The sequence below is a fragment of the Choloepus didactylus genome, chromosome 12 (assembly GCF_015220235.1).
Source record: "Choloepus didactylus isolate mChoDid1 chromosome 12, mChoDid1.pri, whole genome shotgun sequence".
Classification (NCBI taxonomy): Eukaryota; Metazoa; Chordata; class Mammalia; order Pilosa; family Megalonychidae; genus Choloepus; species Choloepus didactylus.
The window spans coordinates 61,817,357-61,843,466 of NC_051318.1; the positions used below are offsets into that span (position 1 = coordinate 61,817,357).

A 26,110-nucleotide genomic window follows, 5' to 3' on the forward strand; every position below is an offset into this window, starting at 1 on the left:
TAAATTATAGAATGTAGAGGACCTAGAGAAAGACAGCAACTAGTGAAGGGGGAATGATAATCTAATAGGAACAGATAAGCTATTGAGGGTAACCTCAAAGTTATGGGAATGCTCAGGAATGATTATGGTTTGTAAATTTTCTTGGATATGGTAGGAACATGTTGGAAGCAATGTAGTTATTTTAGGTTATTTATTTTTCTTATTCCTTTGTTTTATTTGAATTGTTTTTTTTTAATTTTTTGATAAAGTAAAAAAAAAAAAAGAGTACATGTGTCTATGGTGGAGGGGGTGGCAGGGATAGACTTCTGACTTCAAATACTTAGTATTTGGGGCAGAATAAAGAAAGGACTATTCTTGAAAAAAATAGCTTTTTACTGCTTAGGCCCTAAAGGAAAATTCTATCATAATCATCTTGTCATGTTCTACTACAGGTAGTTAAATGCTCAGTAAGCAATGCAGCCTTTCAGCAGACAGGTTTTACTGCATTTTTTAAGAATAGTCTAATTTATAACCTTTGTATATGCTTCAAGTCTTTTAATGTTTAGGATACAAACAAAGCCTCAAGCAACTGGTTTTCCTCTTAGTCATCACAGAACATTTACAGGATACAGAGATCTCATCCTTTAGCTTTTACAGGATATACTATTAAATATAACTCTGCTATTTATTTTAATACCAACGATATTACATGCTGATAAAGGGAACAGTTTTGAATTAAACAATCTCACTTGTCATTCGTAACATATTGAAATTTGGGATTTACTCTTGACCACTAGGATTCTTAGTTTAAATAATTCAATTATACTAATATCTGTCTTGTGAGATTACAAGAGCTTCAATATATATTCCGAAGTTTAATTACTTTAAATAATTCATTTTGCAAAATAGCTTTCAGTATAGGTTGTGTACATTTAATGTCTTTAAACCAAGAGTTCCCAGCCAACCACCAATCAGTAAGACAATCAGGAATTGCTTATAATATACAACCATTGTTGTCTATATCATGGCCCATATAATATCTGTATGTGGACTATGGAAATGTTTTATTTGGGACCCTCACCAATCAAGTATGTTTAAAAAACAGGAGGTTGAGAGCCACTACTCCTAAGCAAAGAAATCAACAGAAAGATTTAGAATAGCTTTTATTCAAAAGCAGAAACAAGTAATAATATATATAAAACCAAGGCATGGTGGATTGGTCTGATCCACTGGCACCACTGGCACCAAAAAAATAAATACCCTGTATGAGGCTGTCATCTACATCACAATTGTATATGTATATACACTTTAAAGAGGACAGATTTTGAAATCAGAAGCAAAGGAAGTGATAAAACTTATTCACTGGTTTTGAAAAAATAAGTATATTCCACACTGCTTTTGTCAGTAATTTTGTTGAGAGCACAAGGGAACTCATTTTAAAATCTTAACATAGAATCTTAAAAGAAAAAATATTAAGTATTAAACTTTATTTATGTGTGTTCACATCCCTTTAGATTAGCTCTAAAAAACTTTACACAATGACTATAAACTTTTCAAAGTGGTTTTACTTTTAACTTCAGCTGAAGATTTAAACGATACACAGAGACTTCAAACTGGAGTTACATGCCCTTGCAAGGTGCGTGTGTGTCTGTGTCTGTGTATGTAATTATGATTGTGTGTGTGTGTGTATATATATATACACACATACATGCATATACATACATATATATATGTAAGCTTCCCCTAAAAGACACACATTTCTGTAAATAGAAAAGTTTTAAAAAAGTGATGAAAATGTCTCTTTGCAACTTCCTATAAACACCAACGTAGGAATCTGAAGCCTATAGGTGCCTATAGTGATGGTAGTAGACAATAATCGCTCTTAAACTATATTATTTTCATTAAGTGAAATAAACAGATTGTATGTTATACACAGCCCAATTATAAAGCTCACCTAATAAGCACTTTATACTAATCTAAGATGGAAAAAATAAATTTAAATCTGATTCGTTTACACATTTTTTTTATAAACAAAGATGGTTTTAAAACATTAAAGACATTCACAACAGAATACAGATAACTTCTGTTTTAGTCACCAATTAACATGGAAAATATAAGGAGTTAAATCTTACAGAGTTCATAAATGCTCCTCTGTTTCAATGATTTAAAGCAAACCATTACACTCAGTGAAAGATGTTACTTAGTTAAATCCTAAAAGTCCACCAAGCAGATATATAAAGTGTCAGTTCTCATTTCAGTTCCATTTCCCCCAGATATATCATGGTCATTAACAGCAGTATACAGAATGACTCACAAATTAGTCAGCCTTTAGTGTCTCTCTACAAGTTTCCATACGCAGTTAAACATTAATTGGGTCTACACCGTTTTAAGAAAGTGACTAAACAAAGTGGAGAAAGGACTAAAATTCTAGATACATATCTAAGAAGAAAGAAGCAAGAAAATTTTCAAGTTATGTTCCACAAGGGAATATCTCCCTGAGGTGTGTTCAAAAGAATGCTAATGTTAAATGTTGCTCCATTAAAAAAAAAATAGGAAATATTAATACACAGAATTTAAAAAAAGGCTCTGAGTTCTGTAATTTCCCCCAGTCAAAATATCTGTAATTTAAAAAAAAAGTTTAATTTTACCTGCTTGTTTTCAAAAGCCCATTAACAGTCTACAGTATAAATTTGTATTCCTCATAGCAAACTGTGAGAAGCTATGTAAGTTCTTGGTAATAGGTATTGATTTGGGATCTACTATGAAATAATAGAAGAGAATAAATTCAGCAAGGCCACAGGCAGAAAATTGCTTAGGAATATTTAAAATTTAAAGATAATATATTCAATACAAAATGCAAACAATGTAACAGAAGAGTATAACACTGTTATTATGGCATGACAAAAGCATTCTCTACATACAGTTTATGGAATTATCTCATATTATTTCTGTCTCTTCACCCAGACCCTTCTCACCATATAAAGGTGGTAAATTTATATATCTTCCAAAGTTACCTTCTTCATTAAGTCTCTTTTCTGTGATCCAGCACTTTCCAAATTTAGTGTGCATATGAATCACCTGGGGATCTTGTTTAAAAAGTAGGTTCTGATTTTGCAGGTCTGGGATGGGGTCTAAAATTATTCATTCCTAACAAGCTTCCAGGTAATACTGAGGCAACCACACTTTGAATAACAAAGATCTAATCCGTTCTGTAAGCCACTGCCGTATTACTTTTTCTAAAATACCACTTCTTTCATATTATCTCCCGAGGAATCTACACTAACTCAGTGAATCATGTATAAACTTATCAACACCCAATAATAGGTCTAGAATTTCACTATGGCCCAAACTGTTCTTTCTCCTAACTTCTATACTCGTTTCTCATTCCAAACCCTGATTTTCTGTTTGATTGTTTGAGGTAAAATGTATATACATGAAGAACATATTTTAAATGTACAATTCAATGAGTTTTGATAAATGTATACAGCTGTATAACCACCCCCAAAAAAGAAACAGAACACTGCCATCATACCAACCCTAGGCTTTGTCACAACTCTATACATGCCTTTCCACCTAAACTTTAAGAAGCCCTTCCTTCTTCAAAACACACCCAAATTCACTCACGTACTTCCATCTAAATTACTACCACTTTTATGACTCAGTCATCACCATCTCTCGGGGATTGAATCATGTCCCCTGCAAAAGGCATGTTTAAATCTTAATCCACATCCCTGTGGTATGAAACCAGCTGTAAATAGGACCTTTGAAGATGCCATCATTAAAGCATGGTCTCACTTGTGAGATCTTACTTTGGATGAGGCCAAACTGAATCAGGATGGACCTTAATCCCTGTGACTGGAGGCCTCATAAGGAGAGGAAATTCAGATGCAGTCAGACATAAGGAGCCAGAAGCAGAAGCCAGAAGTCAGAAGATGCCAGAGAGGAGACAGAAATGACCATGTGACAGAGGGCTGGTATTGTCAGAATGCTACTGACCCCAGCGGAAAGCATGGCCTTGCTGACATCTTGATTTCAGACTTCTTGCCTCCAAAACCATGAGACAATAAATTCTTGCTAACCAGTATGTGGTTAACATAATACCATGTGGTATTTATCATAGTAGCCCAATGGAGTGGGTGTCTACCTCTATTCTTGCGCATACCAAATATGTTACCCACAGAATAGCCAGAGTAATCTTTTAAAATCATAAGTCAAATCAGATCACTCCTCTGCTTAAAATCCTCAGAGGCTCACCACTGCACCTACAATGTATCCAAATGCTTTTTCCTGTATCAGTAAGCTCTTACTTCTCTGAACTCATCTCTTTTTACTTTCCCCATTACTCCTATGCTGTGGCCATACCAGCCTTCTCTCTGTGTCTCCAACCCAGGGAGTTTTTCCCACCTTAAGGATTCTGAATTAATTACTCCCTCTGCTCTTCTCCACCACCTTTTTATGTATGACTGGCTACTTTTTTGTCATTCAGATCTCAATTTCAAAGTTGCCACCTTACAGAAGCTTTCCCTGACCTTTAGAAGAACATCTAATCTGAAGTATCAACTCAGTCACTCTCTAACACAAATCCTGCTTTGTCTACATAGCATCGATCATTGATGTATATCATTTATATGTTTGTCTCTTCTCATAAGAACATAAACTCCATGATTATGGACCTTGTCTACTGTGTTCACTGCTGCAACTCCAGCACCTAGAACAGTGTCCAGCTCATTACAAGGAGATGCCCAAAAAATGTATGCTAAATAAATATTAAAATATGTGATATAATACATATGCATCCTATGCAGATGGAAATTGTGCTTGTATCCCAATACATGAGCTCATTAAATTTAAAGAGAACAAGGAAGTTATTCCTAATCATCAAACAAGATAAATCTTTCACAAGAAAGAAAAGGAAAAGAATTGTAGCTTTAACCTGGAGCAAAAAGATTATAAACCACAGATTAAATCAAAGTTTAATGCACATAAAGTTTAATCAGTCAGGTTAATGAAAATATCAAAAATCTTGAGTTAGTGTATGGCAGCAGAAATTTAACTTTTGTTGTAAATAATACAAGTATTTGGCATTTCCATTATTGACAAGCTATGCTGCAGAAAGAGCAATTGCATTAAATCTTAGTTCATCAGGGTCACGTTCCATAAACTTCTTGCAAACTTCTATGGCATCCTGTAAGGGAAAAATGTATAATTTTTCAGTTTATAAATGTGTTTTACTTACAAATGATAAATAAGCATTTCATCTTTTAGTAATTCATACTAATTTTATATTGAAATGAAAAATAATTTAAAGAACAATAGAAGAATGAACAGTGGTCTAATTTGCTTAGTATGAAAGTATAAGATATACTAAGTATTCTTTCTTATAATGCATCAATTTTTAATGTGAAAATTATATATTTCATTGGTTCTAAACTATACTTTTTCATATTTTAAAATCTCTAAAATCAGGATCATCTTACATTCAAAGTGGTATCTTGGATTCACTGAAATATGGGATATGATGAAAGACTTTTTCAGTACTGTATAGGAAAAATTTGGTCTCTCAAAAGAGGTCTGGCCTTTGTCCAGCCTTCTAGGAGAGTAACCTCTAAAACTTAGGAATTTTTCATGATAAGGAATGCTTTTTGTTACTCAGGGTGGGCCCAGGACCACACCTGATAGTTAATATGCTAAGGAGATCACCAGCAAGGGGCAGCCAGAGCTGTAGTCTTAGGATGCTGGGCTGGCCATATCAGGAAGACCAGCCAGGTGATTAGGGGTTTAGGGCTTTTGAGCCAGGTCATGTCAGCCTAACCTCTTGACCTCTGGGGGTTGGGGGGGGTGGGCGATAGAGACTGAGTTCACCTACATGGACACTGATTCCAATCATGCCTACATAATGAAACCTCATAGAAACTCAAGACACTTGAAGCTCCAGGGAGCTTCCATAATTGATAAAGACATTGGTGTGCCAGGAGGGTGACACGTTCTGACTCCACATGGAGAGAACATGGAAGCTTCCGTTTGACACCCTCTCAGACCTCACCCAAATGTCTCTTCTTTTGCTCTTGATGTTTTTGAACTTTCTATAAATACCATTTTGGTCCTTTTCAAATTTGACATTTATTCATACTTCTAGCATGAAAGACTCTATTTGATGTAGATTTTTAACACTAATTCAAATTTTTCTTTTTGGATTTTCTAAAGAAATCAAGGACAAAGAAGCATCTATAGACACAGAAAATGTCATATAGGGGATCTTTAGGGATGTTTCAAAGATGATAACATTAATAATAATTAATGTGGGCCAAACAAGTTTCATTCTTACCTCTAATAAAGTTTCATCACTAGTTTCCCCATGGTTAATTGGAAATGGTTTCCGTCCATCTGTGGAAAACAAATAGTTGAATGCATAGTTGTTTATACAGGATGATATATTTACAACTTCTATTTTCCTCTTCCCAGAGTGAGACAAGAAAATTTAAAAGAAATTTAAAATAATAGACCCTAAAGTATTTTAAATGCTATCTAGAATATATATTTTTTAATATTAGGCGTTATTAGAACTTTGCTTCCATGTTTGAAGATTTAAATTATCTTTCTGAACAGAATTTATTAGAAACAAATATTGGCTTTAATTTCCTGGAAAGAATAAGCAAAATTAATAAGATTCAGTTTTTAAAAAGATACCACTCAGTTTTTACCCTCAGAAATTTCTTTTAAAAGCTAAATCAAAAAGCTTAAAAGTAAGACTGAAAATGTTTACCCCAATGGAAGGGAGCCACAAGGATTGTTACTACTACTAACTGCATAATATCAAGACAGTAGCATAGAGCAGCAATCTAAATAACCTAGGATATTTTACTGATCACCAAAAATAATTAACCAAAATTAAAATCACCCTGAATAACTAGTATTTTTTCAATACTATGAAAAAATGAAAAGCCCAGAATTAAATAAACTCATGCTAACCCCAAGTTAACTGATTCTCTACATCCAAATGTATAATCTCAAATGTACTTTATCAAAAACAAGTTCAATTTCCATAAAACATAACCTTCTATAATGCCATGGTTTCTAAACACAATAAAATTTTTTGAATCAATATGTGTACATACTGATACACATAGACTGGTAGATAACTACTTTTAAAGAAAAATATGACTAAAACTTAACAGTCAAAACATGTCTCCATGTTTAAAATATGTACACACTAAACTGACATTGATTTCTAAAAACTGTATCATCAGAATTTGTGATCCTCATTTTTGGGCTTACACTGACATAAATATTCAACATCCTAAAGAAGCTTATCCCCATTTACAAGTATCTGGGACTTAATACCTAAAGTTTGTAAGATCCATAAAGAAAATATTCTTTTATAACCAAATATTATGCAGAAATATTATACAGTCCATATTTAAATGAACTTATATTATTTTTCTAAACTACAATGTATATTTCTCAGTAATATATTGTAAAACATCTCCTTACAATATCACTTTATGGTAGATGCTTATTCCTTAGTAGTTTATTCTGCATTTACAAGAACCAGTTATATTCATTACGTGCTACCCTATTTTGAACTGTTTTATCTTTTAATTCTTACATAGAATCAAGTACAAATAATGTAGGTTTTTCCCTCCTTAGCCAAATTCTGAACCAATATGTGTGTGTGTGTGTGTGTGTGTGTGTGTGTGTAAAATAAATAATTTTTTTTTTCCGATTCCTATCACTAACTTTTGGATATCGCTCATTAGATTCTAGTAGGCTAATAAATTCTAAGAGTGGTTTCCTTTCATAAGTAGTTGTCATTTAAAGTAATATATAGTAATATGTAATTAATCTCAAATGGCAGTATTATAGACATAAGATTATTAGGCAATTGATCTTGAAACATCAAAAGGATACAAGCAAAGTCAAACTGTATATTATTTTGTCATAATAGCAGTTTAGAACAAAGATGAATTATGTAGGTATGGTTTTTATTGTTATTCTAATCCATGGGTTGGCTAACTACAGCCCACAAGCCAAATCCAGCCCTTGGTCTATTTTTGTACCATCCTTAAGTTAAGAATGGCTTTTACATTTTTAAAAGGTTATTAAAAAAAAAAGAAGAAAAAGATACAACAGAGATTATATGTAGTCCATAAAACCTAAAATATCTTCTACCTGGTCCTTTACAGAAAAAACAATTGCAAAAAGTGTTAAGATCTGTAGTCTGAAAACTGCTCCTGTTCCAAACACCATTGCCATAACAACATCATTTCCCAGGAACTTCAAGTTCAAGTAAATGTATGTACTGGAGAAGAATCCATGAGGATTCTGTTAAACCTTCAGAGGCAGGAAAAGCTGTATGTACCTTGTGCGTGGGTCACATGACCCTGCAACCTAGATCACAACTGGCTGTACCAGTTGTAGGCTGAATAGGAAAGAAGATAGTAGCTTCTGTAGCTACTTTGACAGGCTACCAATTCATTCTGATCTTGTCTTTTAGATGATTTGATCACAAGACCCCAGGGAAGGCTATAGGCAGCAAAGTTGTACAAAAGGCAAGAGATACCACAAATAGAGCCTCTAGCAGCTTTTTGATGCCGATAGCCAAGGAACAAGTATATCTCATAAATCAAGACAGTTTATAACAGGAATGGTGGAATTTAAAAAAACACATACCATTCAGAAATGAAAACTTAAAAAAAATTATTATTACCCTTAGAAGGATAAAAGGCTACATCCATGAAAGAACAGAATGCTATTTTTTTAAATGCTATAAAATTCAGAAAATAGAAGAACTCCTGAAAATTAAAAACACGATAGCAGAATTTAAGAACTTGAAATGGGTTTGAATATACAGTTACAGAAAAATCAGAGACCAGAATAAGAGAAAAACAGAGTAATGAAAAATAGGAGAGAAAATATAAGGAGTTCCAACATCTGAATAAGAGTGCCGAAAGTGAGAATAAAGGAAAACAGAAGAGAAATCCAAAGAAAGAAAATTTCTGAGATCAAAAGACAGCAGTTCCCAGATAGAAAGGGCCCACTGAAGTCCCAAAATTATTGATAAAAAACACATCCCAACAAAGATGTATCACTGTAAAATGTCAGATCACTTGGGACAAAGAAAAGATCCTAAAAGTTTGGAAGGGAGTGGCAGGGGGAGGAACAAGACACATACAAAGGATCAGGAATCATCATAATTTTAGAGTTCTCAACAGCAACTCAGGAAGCTAAAGTACAACAGAGCAATGCTATCCATATTTTGAAAGAAAACTTAATAATTACTAACTCTGGAGAAATAAGAAAGCTAAAAAGAAAAGAACAATAATAATGGCCCAACTAAGAATAATGTTTCTATGGTCACAATATAAACAGCTATAACAACATTGGGAAAACAGGAAAAAGGCATGTATGGTTGAGATTGGGAGGGAGAGATAAGCAGAGCGTGGCAAAGAGTAGCTAAATCCTTATCTCCTATTGTGAGAAATAAAAATACTTAGGCAACTTCTACCTCAGGTGATGATGGACCCATTTTCTGGACTAGACCTCCCACTATAAACTAGAAAACTGGACAAGATACATGAAACAGCTGTTTTCAGATGTTGAATAACAAGACAGCCCAGAACTATAAGTAAGCTCTACAATAACATCTCCTTTCTGCTTGGAGGCATTTACCAGGAAGGTGAACCCAAGGGGAGTACTACAAGTTCAAAGAACTGAGGAGACAAAGAGCAGAGTTCAAGGAGGCTGAGGCAGCTGAAATTTGCAGAGTAAAACACCAGAAAGAAGGTAGCTACCACATTGGAGAGCTGTTGTTCTATGTCAGGGGTAGGCCTAGATCAGCAAGCCATATGGGGGCTTGGAGCAGGTGTCTGGGACTGAACTTTTGGCTGCAGTGGCCAAACAACAGTTTGTTTATATACAGAGAGAATGGGTAAATAAGAAAATGCACAAAGGACACTGGGAGTCAGTTTTCTGACTTTCAGAGAAGGGAGTCACAGATTGGAGAGGAATATTAGAATAAACTCTAGTATTAGATTAGAATTAGAAATATTTGTATAAAGTAATTTTTTAAATATATAAATAGAAATAGAGAAACATAATTGTGTGTGTGCATGTATATCCATATTCACTTGTGTCTGTGTATATGTATTAAATACAAATATTTCAGAAGCAATTATACCTCAGTAGCAATAAGAACACCTAGCACCCAGATTTTGGTTCTAAATATAATTTTCCATTAAAAGGAGCCAGGGCACCTTGGAGAAGTGACTAAACACAAAGGCTGGGACAGGGAGAATAAAAAAATGAGCCTGGAACGTCTTGTGGCACCTGAAAATAAGAAAGTGCTCAGAGAATGAAAAGGACATGTCAAAAGGACAAAAGGGCCTCTTCAAAGAGCTCTCTTTGAGGCCAAATCCAGGACAATTTGATCATCAAAATAAATCATAATAATGGATTGTAACCTTTTGAGTAGAATACAATCCCTAAGTCCATTCTGACATAGATGAATAAATGAATGATTAGGGGAGAAAGAAAAGCTTCTAATGTTGGAGGAATGACAGAATTTTTTAAAAAACACCATTTGGCAACCATCATAGTAATAATCAATCAGTCAAGAATGGTCAATGGCTGCTAAATCTGGTGGATAAAAGCTTGATGAGAAACTATATATTTACATAGTTTCAAAGTATCTCCTGAAAAATACTTACTCATTACTTATTAATTAATAAGTATAATATACTTGTTAATGAATTTTATAGTGGAGAAACCAAACAGATACCATCTAAACCAAGTGATAAAAGTTAATATCACCAGTAATGGGACAAATCGACATCGTGTCTCTCCTGATACGATACACTAAGAATATGCATCACTTCGCTGGTATTCTTGCCAAACATGCCTCAATCATGAGGAAATATCAGACAAACTGAAGGGCAATATCCTCTGTACTCTTAAAAATAAATGTCAAAGACACGAAAGATGAGAAAACATTGAAGAACTGTTCCCAAGCTGAAGCAAAGGAACATGACAACTAAATACAACACATGATCCTGGATTGGATCCTGAACGTATAAAGGACATTATTTTTTCAATCAGCAAAATTTGAATAGCATCTAAGGACTAGATGGTAATTTTGGATCAATGCCAATTTCCTGACTCTTATAATCATACTATAGTCATGTGGGAGAGTACCCACTATTTTGAGGAAATACACACTAAGGGATACAATAAGGGATAATGGGGCATCAGGTTTGCAACTTATTTTTAAATTGTTTAAAATTATTAATAATTGGGAAATCTGGGTAAAAGGTATATGGGAACTCTGTATACTATTTCTGCAACTTTCATGAAAATTTAAAATTGTTTCAAACTGGAGTTTTTAAAGTATTCCTGGTATTTCAGGTAGACAATAATTAATTAGTTAACAGCTTTTTAATCTGATTTATCAGTTAGTTCTGAATTTACCTTCAAACCCCATTGCTCTAATTTATCCATAAGGAATAATTAAATCTATTTTAAAATATATACTTCTCCCACTGTAACATGCCAGGAACTACATAAGGCCCTAAGAAAAAGGATGGGATGATAACAAAAAGATGAATAACTCAGTCCCTTCCATCAGTTAACCTTACAATCTAGTAGGAAATATTAAAAATTACTATGATTCTTTATTAAATAACTGTCCTGTAGAAATTAACATGCATGTCTACCAAATCATCTAGCCTTATTTTTTAAAATGAGTTTGCTGTGAAATGATTTTTTCTTAAAAACCATATGCTGTTTTCTAAATTACTGTTTTCTACTCAGCAACTCAAAATTCCTCTTGCTCAATGTTCCCTTTGAATTATTTTAGGAATCCACATCAGGGTTACTGTCAGTTTCCCACAAAGTGAACAAGCAACTGTCCACTTTCATCTGTCCTGTAACTATCCCTGTTCTCTATAACATTTCAAAGGATATGGCTATTCTTTAGAACTCTAACATTCTTTAAACTCATTTATAGAATCTAATCCCAATAGCGCTCTGTGCTGGTTTGTATATACTAGGTCCCCCAGAAAATGCCATATTCTTTAATGCAATCTTGGGGGGGCAGATTGATTAATCTTTTTGATTAGGATGTGATCTCTTGATTGAATGTTTCCATGGATATTTGACCCTGCCCATTCAGGGTGGGTCTTAATTAGTTTACTGCAGTCCTTTAAAAAGAGCTGACACAGGCCCAGATGTTAGCTGATGCTTAGAGATGCTTAGAAATGCGGACAAAAGGATGTTTGGAGATGCTTAGCTAAGAGACGCCAGCCCAGAGTTTGTTCCGGAGAGGCTAAGAGAGACAAGCCAAGAGACATCCTGGAGAAAGCCATTTTGAAATGCAACCCGGGAGCAAAAGACCAGCAGATGCCAGCCACATGCTTTTTCAGCTGACAGAGGTGTACCGGATGCCATCGGCCGTTCTTCAGTGAGGGTATCCTCTTGTTGATGCCTTAGTTTGGACACTTTTATGGCCTTAGAACTGTAAAATTGTAACTTAATAAATCCCCTTTATAAAAGCCAATCCATTTCTGGTATTTTGCATAACAGCAGCATTAGCAAACCAGAACAGGCTCTAATTCTGTATCAGGAATACAGATCATTCTTCTTGCTAAAATATATATAAACCAAACAAGACCTCAGTAGTTCTCCCTTTCTTTTCTGATGTTTTAACTTCAAACAAATTTTAAGTCTTTTTTTTTTGTTCATCATTACATGTTCCAAAAGAGAACAATTCTTCATATATCTCATACTCCCATAACATTTTCTTTTCATTTTAGCTTGATTACTATGCAAATCACTCTGCTATGGTAAGCTATCCTTAGTGTTGTACTTTTCTATAAAGGCCATGTTATTTCCTTTCCTTATCCCCTTTAACAGAGCATTTCTTTTTAATAAAGTATATGATTCTGCTGCCTTAGTCCAATCACATAATCCATCTAAATTTTAGGGTCACATTTAGAGTCACAAGCCAAGTTCTTTCAGAATCCTTCTGCCTTTAAATAAGTTAAGGAAAATGAAAATGGCAAGCTAATGTATAGACAGAAAAAGTGGAAAGAGAACTAAAAATCATGTTATCTAGAATTATTGAAAAGGACTCCCTTTTTGATTATTTATTTGGCCTTTTATCACCCAATAAGGTCTCAGGGGGAAATAAAAGAAGGACTTGTAATAAGTACTTCATATAAATTATGAAAGAAATGTAAGAAATTTCTTCTGTCTGAATAAATCAGTTAAAATTATGTGGATGTCCTCCAATACTCCCTGAAATGTTCCACCTGTAGCTAAACTTTTTAAAAAATAAGTGCAGGCAGAAGTCAAAACACCAAGTAATTAATCAAGAGTACTTTGACACATGCCTTAGGGAACTCTTGCCAGAAAACATGGGCTCCTGTAATGTCTTCAAAATTAAGATAGGATACATGGGGACAGTACAAAAGCTTGAAAACCAGTGTTACTCATTACTGAATTCAAAAACTAGGAAATAGGAATATTAAACTATAATTTAAAACTAGTTTCAGATTCAAGCTGGTTCATCCAGATATTAATAATAACTAACTCAGCAATTTAGTAAAGATTGTTGCAGTGATTCACAGGAGCTTTCTGTAATGGATTTTACTTTCCTGCTTTCCTAAAATGCAATGGTGGTATGCAAACATTCTTGAACTATAAGTTGCTTGAAAATCACAAAAATTTTATTTTTCCTAGTAAAAAAATCTTAAAAGGAAAACTGTCATTATGCCAACTCGATTTTATAGGACAGTCGATTAATTTAAGTAAACACAATAAATAGCAACAATCCTATTTATGATAAACAGAGACCTTCTCATTTACCCTTCCTCTCCCCAGGATAAATTAAAATAGTTCTTACCTAATTCATAGAGATGCCCATCTACATGAACTAATGCAATAAAATGAAGATCTACTTTTTCATCTATACTTGGCGCCTGGAACAGGAGGGAAAAATATATATTATATATGTTAGTAGTTACACAAATCAATTAAGTACAAAATAAACACAAACAAGTAATATCAAATGACAGAGAACATTTATCCAATATAATGCAAGGCTTAATCTTTGACACAGTGGATAAAGGGTGACCATTCCTATGTTCGTGACAATGTACTCATACATCAACATGGAAAATGTTGACTAAAGATACGTGTATCTTTGTCTCAACTGATCTAAAGACCACAAAGTCTAGTTTACCTTGGAAGCCCTAGTACCTAGCACAATGCCTGATCATAGTAGATGCATAACGCATACTTCTTGAACAAAATAAATGATGGAAATGATTTGTTAATTTTTCAAATTTGAAATAAGAAAGTTAAAATTTTAATAAATTGGAAAAATAGTTAAAGAAGCTCTTTTCAAGTTAAATTTTAAGACATTAAGAAATTGAGTTGTTCCTTTAACAACCTGAATTTGATCATCTCATTTTTTGAACAACGCAATATAAATAGCCTTAGCATATCTTTATTCATCTAGATCCAAAATGTTTAAAAAGTGCCAAATTCAATTTGCATGACCAATTTCTGCTACATTTTTTAGGCATTCAAATAAGTTATATAAAGTCAATACATGATTAACTGGTACTTTCTATAATATGCCATAATTACATAGCTAACACAAATATGTGTTAACTACAAATCAAATAAAAATAGTTTGAAATAAAATACAATCACTGTTAAAAGCAAGAACACAAATTTTAGAGGGCAAATTTTTAAAATAGGCATAAATCAAATTATATTTCATATTACTTAACATCCTTTCAGTAACAGCATTTCATACTCTTTTCACTTTCAAGTAATCACATAACTTTTAGTTGAAATATGAAGTTTTCTGATGCAGAAATTGGAAGATATATAATAAATGTTACTATCCTGGATTTACAGAATGCTTCTTCTAAGGTATCTATAGATACTCATCTAACCTAAAATTATTCTTCAAAGATTATTTCCCCCAAATTATCAATGAAAAAAAAAAACCTACAAACTGATTTGGCAAATTAGTTCTTTTAAATGTCATCCTAGAACTAAACAATTCCAAAGTTGCTAGGAATCAAGGTTAACTATTGCTCCAGTAGTGGTCTCCCCATCTTAACAGAAAACAGTCACTAAAGTCTCAAGAGACAGTCCATTCACTCTCTGGACAGTTTTGTTATAGTTATCCCTCATACTGAGGCTAAAATGTCTCCCTGTATTTCTGTCATCTTAGAAAAAGTCTAATCCCTCTTCAAGTTGATGTTTCTTCAAATACTTAAAGACAGTGGAGTGGAGGAATTTTGCTCCAGGTTCATTGATTATTTCTCATGACCTGATTTTGAGTTCCCTTACTTCCCTGATCAGAGAATCAAAGAATATTAGTGCTCACTCAATCCTATATTACAATTTTACCAATGACCAGAAAAGAATTCAATGTTTCAAGGCCACACCTAGATAATTCTACAAAGTATAAATTCAATTCTATAACAAAAATGCTAGAAAGAACTCCCTGTCCAAAGAGGAAAGGGTCTTGTTTTACTCATTCTAAGAAAACTATCCACCAGGATACCAAGCATTTTAGATCTCTTAAGCAGTTTTGTCCCCATAAATTAGCAATTGCTTTAACTCCATCTCTTAAGAGTTCTTAATCTTGCAGCTTCTACTTTTCATATTTTGCCAGTAAAGACAACCATGCTAGAACTTATAGTAGTATAATTAGAGTCAGAAAACCTGTGAGTCTCGGGTTTCTTATTAGTTTTGAGGTTTAAATGAGATGTTTGAAACTGTAAAGTGCAATATTAACATTATGTATTATCACAATATTAATACCACATCATCACAAATGTAAACAATTACTACATCTAGTGGCTCAAAATTGTGAGTCATAGTACCTTTTATCTGAAAGCAATTATTAAAAATACAAAATGCTCAAGACACCATAAGAAGCCTTCAAATTATTATAAAAGATAAGTAAAGCTCAAAACCTCTAACCTTTCCATGAAACCTCAGTACCAATTATGAACTTTCTTCCTCGGTCAACTTCAATTAGTCTGAGAGTCTAAAATCTACAATTATCCAATTGCTTAAAATTCATTCCACTAAGAATAATAACAACAAATAAAAAGCAAATTCCAGTGTCTTCTCTTTCCATAAAATGACCAACAAATAACTATACAAAAGGCAGAAAACAGAGGCTAGAACTTGCCTCCATTTTTATATATTAATTTTTATAAAGTTCCCTAATTAGTTATTTCAAAGAATAAAAAGGTGACATGACACATCAGACAGAAATTAATAATTAATAATAAATATTATTTAATTATAAATATCCAATATTAAATCCAATAATATTAATTTACATAATAAAACAATACAGTTTAAATTTAATTTATAATTGTATGGTGCATACATGTTAGGCACTGTTCTAAGTGCTTTACATGTTTTGATCAATTAATACTCATATAAACCCTATAAGGTAGGTAAATATGGTTATACTTATTTTACTCTCAAGAAAACTCAGCCACAAAGGCATTAAGTAACATGCTCTAGGTCACACAGCTAGCAAGTGATTGAATCTAGATTCAAACCCAGGTTGTTGCTTCCAGAACCCATGTCCTTAACCACTATGCTAAGAAAATACTTGAGGCTATGAGGCAACAGAATAATATGAAGCAAGAATAACATTACATAAAAACATGTAAAACTGGAAATGCCAAATTTTATGACATGTTTATTTATATTTAGAATGTTTTCAAGATACAAAGGAATTTATTCATATGTAGAATAAAATCAATTGTGCCCAGTTCAGAATTTACAAAATTAGGGTTTTACTCTGATCCTCTAATTCACCCTATATTCTATACTGTACCAAACAGCATATGGCACAGTAGGAAAGCAATAAATATCAAATGGATGAATGACAAAAAATGACAAATGCATGTTGTGACCCAATGAGGGTAATGAAATATATAGAGAGCGAGACACTAGTATGTTGCTACTCAGCACAAATGGAAGCTATTTTGATGACCATACTGATATCCGGGGAAAGCAGATATTTAAAGAAAAGTACCAAGACTTCACTTCATAGTTTGAGTACAGCTCTAGAAGCTTAAACATGGGGGAAGAAAGAATGTTTGACACCAATTTATAATGTTTTAAAATCATTAAATATATGTGTAATCAGACTTATTCTGGCTTCATTTTCAAGTCACAATGATTTATAGAAATGGCAAGCTCCTTATAAATGCACCACACAAACAAAGCTTTCAGGTGTATTTCTAGGCAGGCTCTGCCAAATCACAGTCATTGCCTTTAACATTCTAACACAACAGAATTACAAGAGCTGTGCTTATTTTATTCTGCAGTTTATTTAAATTACAAAAATTATTAGAAGTGTCTGTCATCACCCTCAACATCTAAGATAATTAGCAAGTTTACAAGAATAAATGTACTTTTTAATAGTTTGCTGATATTAATCTAAGAAAGAGAAATCATAAAATTTGTGGGAAATCTACAATTCACAAGGAGAAAATCTTCACCTCCTACTTGAAAAAGATCTTTAGAAATTGAATAGGCAGGGAAGATTGGATCAAGATTAAGCCAAGTACCTGAGCCACCTCAGGGAATAACATAGCTGAGATGAAACACCTTATACCATGAAGGATTTAGATTGAGGATGAAGTAAGTAAAGTGACCCCAGAGCATGGTAAGAGACCAAGGTCATGTTCAGAAACACGAGGGGGAAAAAAAAAAAAAAAAGATGGCAAGGAACTCAGAAGGTATATAGCATTTGTTGACCTGTGTCAACTAAAAGAAATCAGAAAGATGAAGTGTAAGAGAATACATATTCACTTTAACAACTGACAGAAACTTAAACATTATCAGAAATGTCAACCAGTACTCTTCAAAAGGCAGGCACCCTTACGCTGACAGCATATGGAGTGGAAAGATGGATGTGCACCAAGCCACTGGTGAAAGGCACAGACTGCAAAGCATGAGGTATGCTTGCAATCTTATTGGGGAGAAAAAGCTCATGGTAAAGTGAACCAAGAGAAAAGCACCTTGAAGACTGAAGATGTTTAAGGGGAAAAATGGACTGCCCTTGTCACTGGAAGAAGAGATGGAAGATTGACTACACTTACAACAGAATGGAGACCCAAAGATGGTAGGCGTAAGAAGGGTCGCCAGCGACGAAGACGGAGAGATGGACTGGTAGCCTTTGCAGGGCCTACATGGTTACGTTTGACCCAGGGCAGGGATGCATGGTGACACAATGATGAGGCCTTCGTTCTGCAGTGGCTAGAATGAGGCTGTGATGAGGATGGCGAGGAGGACTACATAATTAAAAAAGAGAACATTTTACTTAGACCACGTTACTGGGTGATCATTTAGTCTTAAAAGCAACGTATGGTCATACTTGTATTCATATGGTCTGGTACTTTCAATCAACCATAATCTAGTAAGGGATTGTATATGAACATCAGTTATAAGGGAGTAAAGTGGAAAAAATAACTAATGTTTCAGGTTATATGCCGTATCTTTGTTAAGTGCACATCTGAAAGATTCACTTATCTTCATTTGCATAGTGCTGACTTATGAAACTGAATATTTGAAAGACACTAAAATGGAATCGTTGCATTAAATTGTTTAAAAAGTGTAACACACATAAACATGTTACACATACAAAAAACAGACTCATGGGTAGAAGAAAACTACACTGTGATAAGGTACAGTAAAATGAATTCGTTAAAAGTAATAAACTCTAAGGAAAAAAACATTTTAAGATCCACAGAAGTGAAATGAACTACTTTGAAGCTGAAGACTTGCATTAACGATTCTCTTACTCAGGGTGACAAGTAAAATGGAAACTATTATAGCTTATTAATTGTAAACAATATTATTAGGTAAAATAAACTTCACTTTTTGTGAACCAGGCACTATTTTAAGTGCTTTACATATATCTCCCAGTAACCCTTGAGAAAGGTACTCTAATTATTCACAATTTACAACTGAAGAGTCAGAGCACAAAGAGGTAAAATGACTTAATCAAGGTCATACTGCTGGCAAGTGACAGGATGGGAGATTCAAACAAAGGCAATCTGGTTCTAGAATCCAAAGATCTTAATCACTACACTATACAGCCTAAGAGACTGAGAGAAAGATTTTAATGCTAACTTATTAAATGAGATTCTTACAAAGAAGTAATTTTCTTATGGTTAGGTATTTTGGGAATTCATTTTTAAACACAATTGTACCATAAAAGCCATATCTGGCCCAAGAGTTTTCTATAAAATACACATAATTACAATAACTAACTTATTAATAGTAATCCAAATGATAATTTTATAAATATCCACTTCAATGAATAACACCAGTACATTAAATAAATGAAAATTTTTATTTAAAGCAGCATGACAAAATTATAATCACTATAACTACAGTGAGAAGCAGTAAAAATAGTGACACAAGTCCTTGCTTAGTAATAATGGATATCAGTAAGCATGACCCATTCTTAGGAAAATGAGTGGGTTTTTCCTGAATGATCTCTAAGATTTGTTTCAATCTTGAAAATTCTATGATCCTACTTAGTACTTTTGGTCTGTAGAAACAATACTGATCTAAAATAAAACTCATTTTTATGTAGGTTTGTGTGACATAAATATGCAAATCAAAGAAGCCTCACAAACACCAAATAGAATAAATCCAAATAGACCCACTCCAAGACATATACTAATCAGATTGTCAAATGTTAAAGAGAAGGAGAAAGTCCTGAAAGCAGTGAGAGAGAAGGGATTCACCACATACAAGGGAAACCACATAAGACTAGTATTGACTACTCAGCAGGCACCATGAAGGAAAGAAGGCAATGGTATGACATATTTAAGATTCTAAAAGAGCAAAATTGCCAGCCAAGACTTCTTTATCCAGCAAAGCTCTCTATGCCAGTTTGGATATATTATGTCCCCCAAAAAGAGCCATGATCTTTTAACCCAATTTCATTGGGTAGAAAATTTTGATTGAGTGTTTTCATGGAGATGAGACTCACCCAACTGTAGGTAATATCTTTGATTAGATTATTTCCATGGAGCTGTTACCATGTCCATTCAGTGGGTCTTAATTAACTCATTAGAGTCCTATAAAAGCTCACAGACAGAATAAACTCAGTGCTGCAGCTGAGAGAGCCTTTTGGAGAGATGCCTGGGAGCTGACGCTTAGAGATGCTTGGAGACATTTGGAGATGCTAGCACAGAGTTTGCTCTGGAGAAGCTAAGAGAGACAAGGCCGAGACATTTTGGAGAAAGCTATTTTGAAACCAGAATCCATGAGCAAGGGAAAGCAGACACCAGCCACATGCCTTCCCAGCTGCCAGAGGTGTTCTGGATGCCATCGGCTGTTCTTCAGTGAGGGTATCCTCTTACTGATGCCTTAGTTTGTATACTTTTATGGCCATAGAACTGTAAACTTGTAACTTAATAAATCCCCTTTATAAAAGGTAATCCATTTCTAGTATTTTGTATAATGGCAGCATTAGCAAACCAGAATACTCTCCTTCAAAACTGAGGGAGAGTTTAAAATTTTCACAAATAACTGCTGAGAGAATTTGTTAACAAGAGACTTGCCCTGCAAAAAATACTAAAGGGAGCTTTATCAGCTGAGAAAAAAAGAAAGGAGAGAGAGGTCTGGAGAAGGGCACAGAACTGAAGAGTATTAATAAGGGTAACTTAAAGGAAAAAAAGAGAAAAAGGGAAAAAATAGATTTGACAACTAAAAACCAAAGGATAAGATGGCTGGTTCAAGAACTGCCTTCATAGTAATAATTTTGACTGTGAATGGATTAAATTCCCCAATTAAAAAATAGAGACTGGCAGAATGGTTTAAAGAGTATGAACCATCAATATGATGTTTACAAGAGAATCATCTTAAATCCAGTAATACAAAGAGACTGAAAGTGAAAGGATGGAAAAAAATATTCCATGCAAGCTACAACCAAAAAAAAAAAAACAGGACAGCTATACTAATATCAGACAAAATAGACTTTAAATGCAAAGATGTCATAAGAGACAAACTATATATTAATAAAAGGGACAATTCACCAAGAAGAAATAAGAAACATAGCAGCATTGTTCACAATTACCAAGAGATGGAAGCAATCCAAGTGTCCTTCAACAGACGAGTGGATAAACCAAAATGTGGGATACACATGATGGAATACTATGCAGCAGTAAAAATGAAAGAGGTCCTGAAACATGCAACAAACATGGATGAACCTTAAAGACATAATGCTGAGTGAAATAAGTCAGACACAAAAGGAGAGATATTGTATGTTACCACTAATATGAACTCCCTGAACAATGTAAAATCAGTGTTGTATAATGTAGACTATAGGGGACCTGGAGATAAAATGAAGCTAGTGAAAGAGGAATGATAACCTAATATGTATAGACATGTTAATGAGAGTGAACTTAAAAGTATAGAAATGGACAGGGGTGATGACTGTTCATTAATGGGATTATAAGTATCAGTCCCGAATTGAAGGTGAACATGATCAAAAGTGGTTGTTTAAAGGCATGAATCCCACAGATCAGCACTACAAATATACATATGTGCTGGCATGATATTCTTTTAAGGTATGACACTGGTACAGAGAGTTAACAACAGAGTGGCAAATGGGAAAAACTACCTATTGCATACTAGGAACTATACCTTACTAGTTCCACACAAATACTAGGGATAAATTATTAGGGGCTGATAAGATCTTTGGGGTGTTTTGGGTCATGATAATTGTTTAAAATTGAGAGTAATGATGACTGTACAACTAAGTGAAGATAATGTGAGACAATGATTGTTTATCTTGGACAGAATATATTCTATGTGAAATTAGGAACCCCCTACTTAATAAGTCAAGCCCTTGCTCTTAAGGCTTGCTCAGGTGAAACTTATGGCTCTGAAGGGGAGGCGAAGCCCACCTATAATTATGCCTGGGACTCACCTCTAGAGAACCTCTTTTGTTGCTCAGATGTGGCCTTTCTCACTATAAGCCCTACTCTACAAATAAATTCATCACCATCCCCACTCTGTGGGACATGACTCTCAGGTGAGTGAGTCTCCCTGCTGATGTAGGACACAGATTCCAGGAATGAGCCTGGCTGTGGCATCAAAGGATTGAGAATGTCTTCCTGAACTAAAGGGGAAAAGAAAGGTAACAAAATAAGATTTCAGTGACTAAGAGATTTCAAATAGAGTCAAGAGGCTATCCTGGAGGTTATGCTTATGGAAGCTTCAGCTAGACATGCCAAATGGGCACAGTAGGAGACGTTCAAATCAGCAGTAGTCCCAAAAACCCTAAAGAATACCTGAGTCCCTATTTGAGACTCTATAAATGTTTCACTAAGTTTATTTTTCAGAAACTTAAATCCTCCAGAGTCTTCTGATGCCAGCTAAGTCCCCAAACCCAGAGTCAACAGCCTCTTCAAGAATCTCAACCAAATTTATCTCCCTTTCCCATAATATCAACACCCCTTTTCAATATGAACAAGTTAGGGTGGCACTGCCTAGAAATCCCTGAAGATCAAGAAAGTGATTAAATGAGAGACAGGGGTAGTAACAGACAAGATAGGATTTAACCAAGGATTATGAATACTGAATCTTTATATAAAATTTTATTTTTTAGTTGCTAGGATATTAGAATAGCTGGAAGGAAATAATTGACATGGTGGAACTGTAACCCATACATTCTTTGAAATTTGTTCTACAGCTACTTGTTAAATTGTACTTTGAAAGTTATCACATTTCTGTATATATGTTATATTTACAATAAGGAAATAACTGAAATTGTGGAACTGTAACCCATAATATTCTTTGAAATTTGCTAACTACTTGTTAAACTGTACTTTGAATGCTATCACTTTTCTGTAACTAATGAGTAGTGGAGAAAACAAAAGCTTTCTAAGAATCTAGGGAGGGAGCTAATACTAAGCCAGAAGTAGAACTGAAGTCATACAGTGTAAGAAAGTGAAAGGTCTGGACAGGTAAAATGAGAAAGGTATTCTTAACAAAAAGTTCCATGTGAGAAAAAGGAAAGAAGTAGGACATGTTCAAAGGACTAGACTTTCAGGTCTGGGATTCAATTTTATTAACCTTCACGTATTCCACTTCCAGGACTCCCAATTCTTTGTGAAGTTCCAAGGTTCTATCTAATATCCTAATGCTCTGCATGAAGAAATTCCTTTATATTTCTTGTAGTATTAGCCAGCAGATAATGAATTTTTTCAATTTTTGTTTGTCTCAAAGTATATTTCTCCTTTATTTTTGAAAGATATTTTTGTTCCATTGACTTCTTTCAGCACTTAAAGTCTTCTGGCTTGCATAACTTCTGATGAGAAGTCTGTTGTAATTCTTATCTTTGTTCCTCTGTATCTATTAAGTCTTTATCCTCTGCCTTCAGTATTTTCTATTTATCTTCGGTTTTCAGCAGTTTTAATATAATGTTTCTAGGTATGTGTGTGTGCGCACATATGTGTGTGTGTTTGGGGGGGTGGGAATATTGATCCTATCTGGTGTTCTCTGAGCTTCTTGACTTTGTGGTTTGATATCTTTAATTATTTTTGGAAATAGCCACTAGCTCTTCCAGTATTTTTTCTGCCCCATTTCCCCAAACACCCTTCTTCTGGAATTGCACATTCATATTGAGGTGAATTTGCCCCATAGCTTTTGGATGCTCTGTTTTTATTGTTGCTTTTACTATTTTTTCTTTTTGTGGCTCAGTTTTGTTTTGTTTTTAGTGACTTATCTTCAAGCTCACTGATCTTTCCTCAGTTTTGTTGAGTCTTTGGTGAACCAGCTAATTGCATTCTTCATCTCTGGTACTGTATTTTTCATTAGTAGCATTTCCATTTGATTCTTTCTTATAGTGTCCATCTCTTTGTTGATATTCCCCACCCATTGGTGCATTTAGTCCACCTTTCCCACTTGAGCCTTTAATATATTCATCATAGTTATTTTAAATTCTCTGTCTTATAATTCCAATATTTGGATCATATCTGAGTCTGATTCTGTTAATTGCTTTGTCTTTTGACATTATGTTAGTTTTCTTGCTTTTCTGTCTTGTAATTTTGGGTTAAATGCCAGTTATCTCATGTACATACACAGACTGAGATAAACAGTATTCAGGCCTGGGAATATTCATGCTTCTGCTAGGCCTTCAGTGTGCAGGTTGGAGTCAATCTAGTCAAGGCTTGAGCTGTTTGGGTGTTGTTGCTATGGTACCCTCAGTACACCACCAGTTTAAAAGTTATTTAGCATTTTCTTGTGCTTAGAATGAGAGATGGGTTGCTGGATACGTCTTTTACTTTCCTTTAATGTTCTGTTCCACCTACAGCTTTAGGCTTTCGCTCAGAACCTGCACCTCACAAAAGGTCTCTGTCCATGCTCTTGGCACCCTTTTTTTTTTAATTGTAAAATATAACACATATACAGAAAAGTGATAACTTCCAAAGTACGATTCAACAAGAAGGTAGAGAGGAAATTTCAAAGATTGTTATGGGTTACAGTTCCACCATTTCAGTTATTTCTTTTTTGTGAAGTATGACATATATACTGAAAGGTGATTACTTTCAAAGTAAAATTTAACAAGTAGTTACGTAGGAAATTTCAAAGCATGTTATGGGTTACAATACCACAATTGCAGTTATTTCCTTATTGTGAAATATAACATAGAAACAGAAATGTGATAACTTTCAAATTATAATTTAACAAGTAGCTAGAGAACAAACTTCGAAGCATGTTATATGTTACAGTTCCACCATGTCTGTTATTTCCTTCCAGCTATTCTAGTACCCTAGAAACTAAAAAGAAAAATTATTCATAAAAAGGTTCAGTATTTGTAATCCTTTGCTAAATCCTATCTTGTCAGTTGCTGTTCCTCTCTCGTTTGAGCACTGTCTCAATCTTCAGGGATATCTGGGCAGTGACCAACCTAACTTGTTCATATTAAAAAGGGGTGTCAATATTATGGGGAAGGGGGATGCATCTGGTTGATGTTTTTGGAGATGCTGTTGCCTCTGGGGCAACTTTTCTTTTAAGCTTTTTATTGTAGTAACAAGTATACAATTCAAAATTTCCCATTTTAACTACTTTCCAGTATACTACTCAATGATATTAATTAAATTAATAAAATCCAAACCTTCCTCTGATCTAGCTTCATCCCATTACTTCAGCCGCATCCTCCATATTCATATTCATTTAAATGCTGTTATGAACACTGGTGTACAAATATCTGACAGAGCCCTTGATTTCAATTCTTTTACCCCCATGCTTTGATACTTTTTCCTGATGCTTGCTAGCCTAATGGTAGGGGGTGCAGAGGCATTCTTTGTTGGCCTGGTTCAGCCTCAGTCACAGACAGGCCTTACATCCCTGAATGCCAAGGATGAGGCTTTCTCAGTAATCCTTCCCTCCTCCAAAGGTAGGAGGTCTCTAACAGAACTGTGTACTGCCCCTCCTGCAAGGGAGTGGTTTTCTCCTGTTCCCATCTCACAGTAATGGTTTCCTGACCCAGTGTTTTTAGGCTTTGTTATAGAGGGAGAGGGACCCAGGTGGGGCTTTGTGCCTTTGCCCCAGCAGCAGCTGCTCCCTTCCTGTCTTGTTCCCTGTTTTTCTTATGAATACCCAAGGAGGTACATGGAGAACAGGTATGACCTCCCCATTTCAGGTGGCTTACAAGGATTGTATACTCTCATGCTAGCATATGCTTGGTCTTCATCAACTTCTTAAAATGTTTAGCTATTTTGTTTGTACTCTACATGCTGCCTTTTTTTGTTGTTGTTACCCATATATTTTGACATTTATCCACCTCAATAAGTATATATCTACATAGTTTTTCATGGCAACATATTATTCCTTAAATAGATGTATCATAAATACATTATTGCACCTTTTGTTTGTTTCTGATTTCTTACAATTATAAACCATGCTCTGGTGAACAAATATCTTTATATGTTCATTAGTCAACAATAATAATAGTAACACTGAAGTGCTCACTATTGCGGACTGTATTCTAAACTAAAGATGCCTTAATTATGTCATCCTTACAATAATCTTATAAGGTAGATAGTTATGAACA

At 34.3% G+C, this 26,110-nt stretch overlaps 1 protein-coding gene across 2 annotated transcripts in view; it reads right to left on the bottom strand.

Moving 5' to 3' along the window:
• Nucleotides 1-1,127: 1,127 nt before the first annotated feature.
• Nucleotides 1,128-26,110, bottom strand: part of UCHL3 (ubiquitin C-terminal hydrolase L3) — a 65,630-nt gene continuing 40,647 nt past the window's right edge. For both annotated transcript variants that reach the window (XM_037800482.1, XM_037800483.1), the window contains 3 exons: nucleotides 13,877-13,952; nucleotides 6,305-6,363; nucleotides 1,128-5,164 (listed from right to left, as the gene is read on the bottom strand). In XM_037800482.1, the coding sequence (XP_037656410.1) occupies nucleotides 5,081-5,164; nucleotides 6,305-6,363; nucleotides 13,877-13,952 (219 nt within the window). In that variant the 3' untranslated portion in view covers nucleotides 1,128-5,080. The remainder of the gene's footprint in view (nucleotides 5,165-6,304; nucleotides 6,364-13,876; nucleotides 13,953-26,110) is intronic.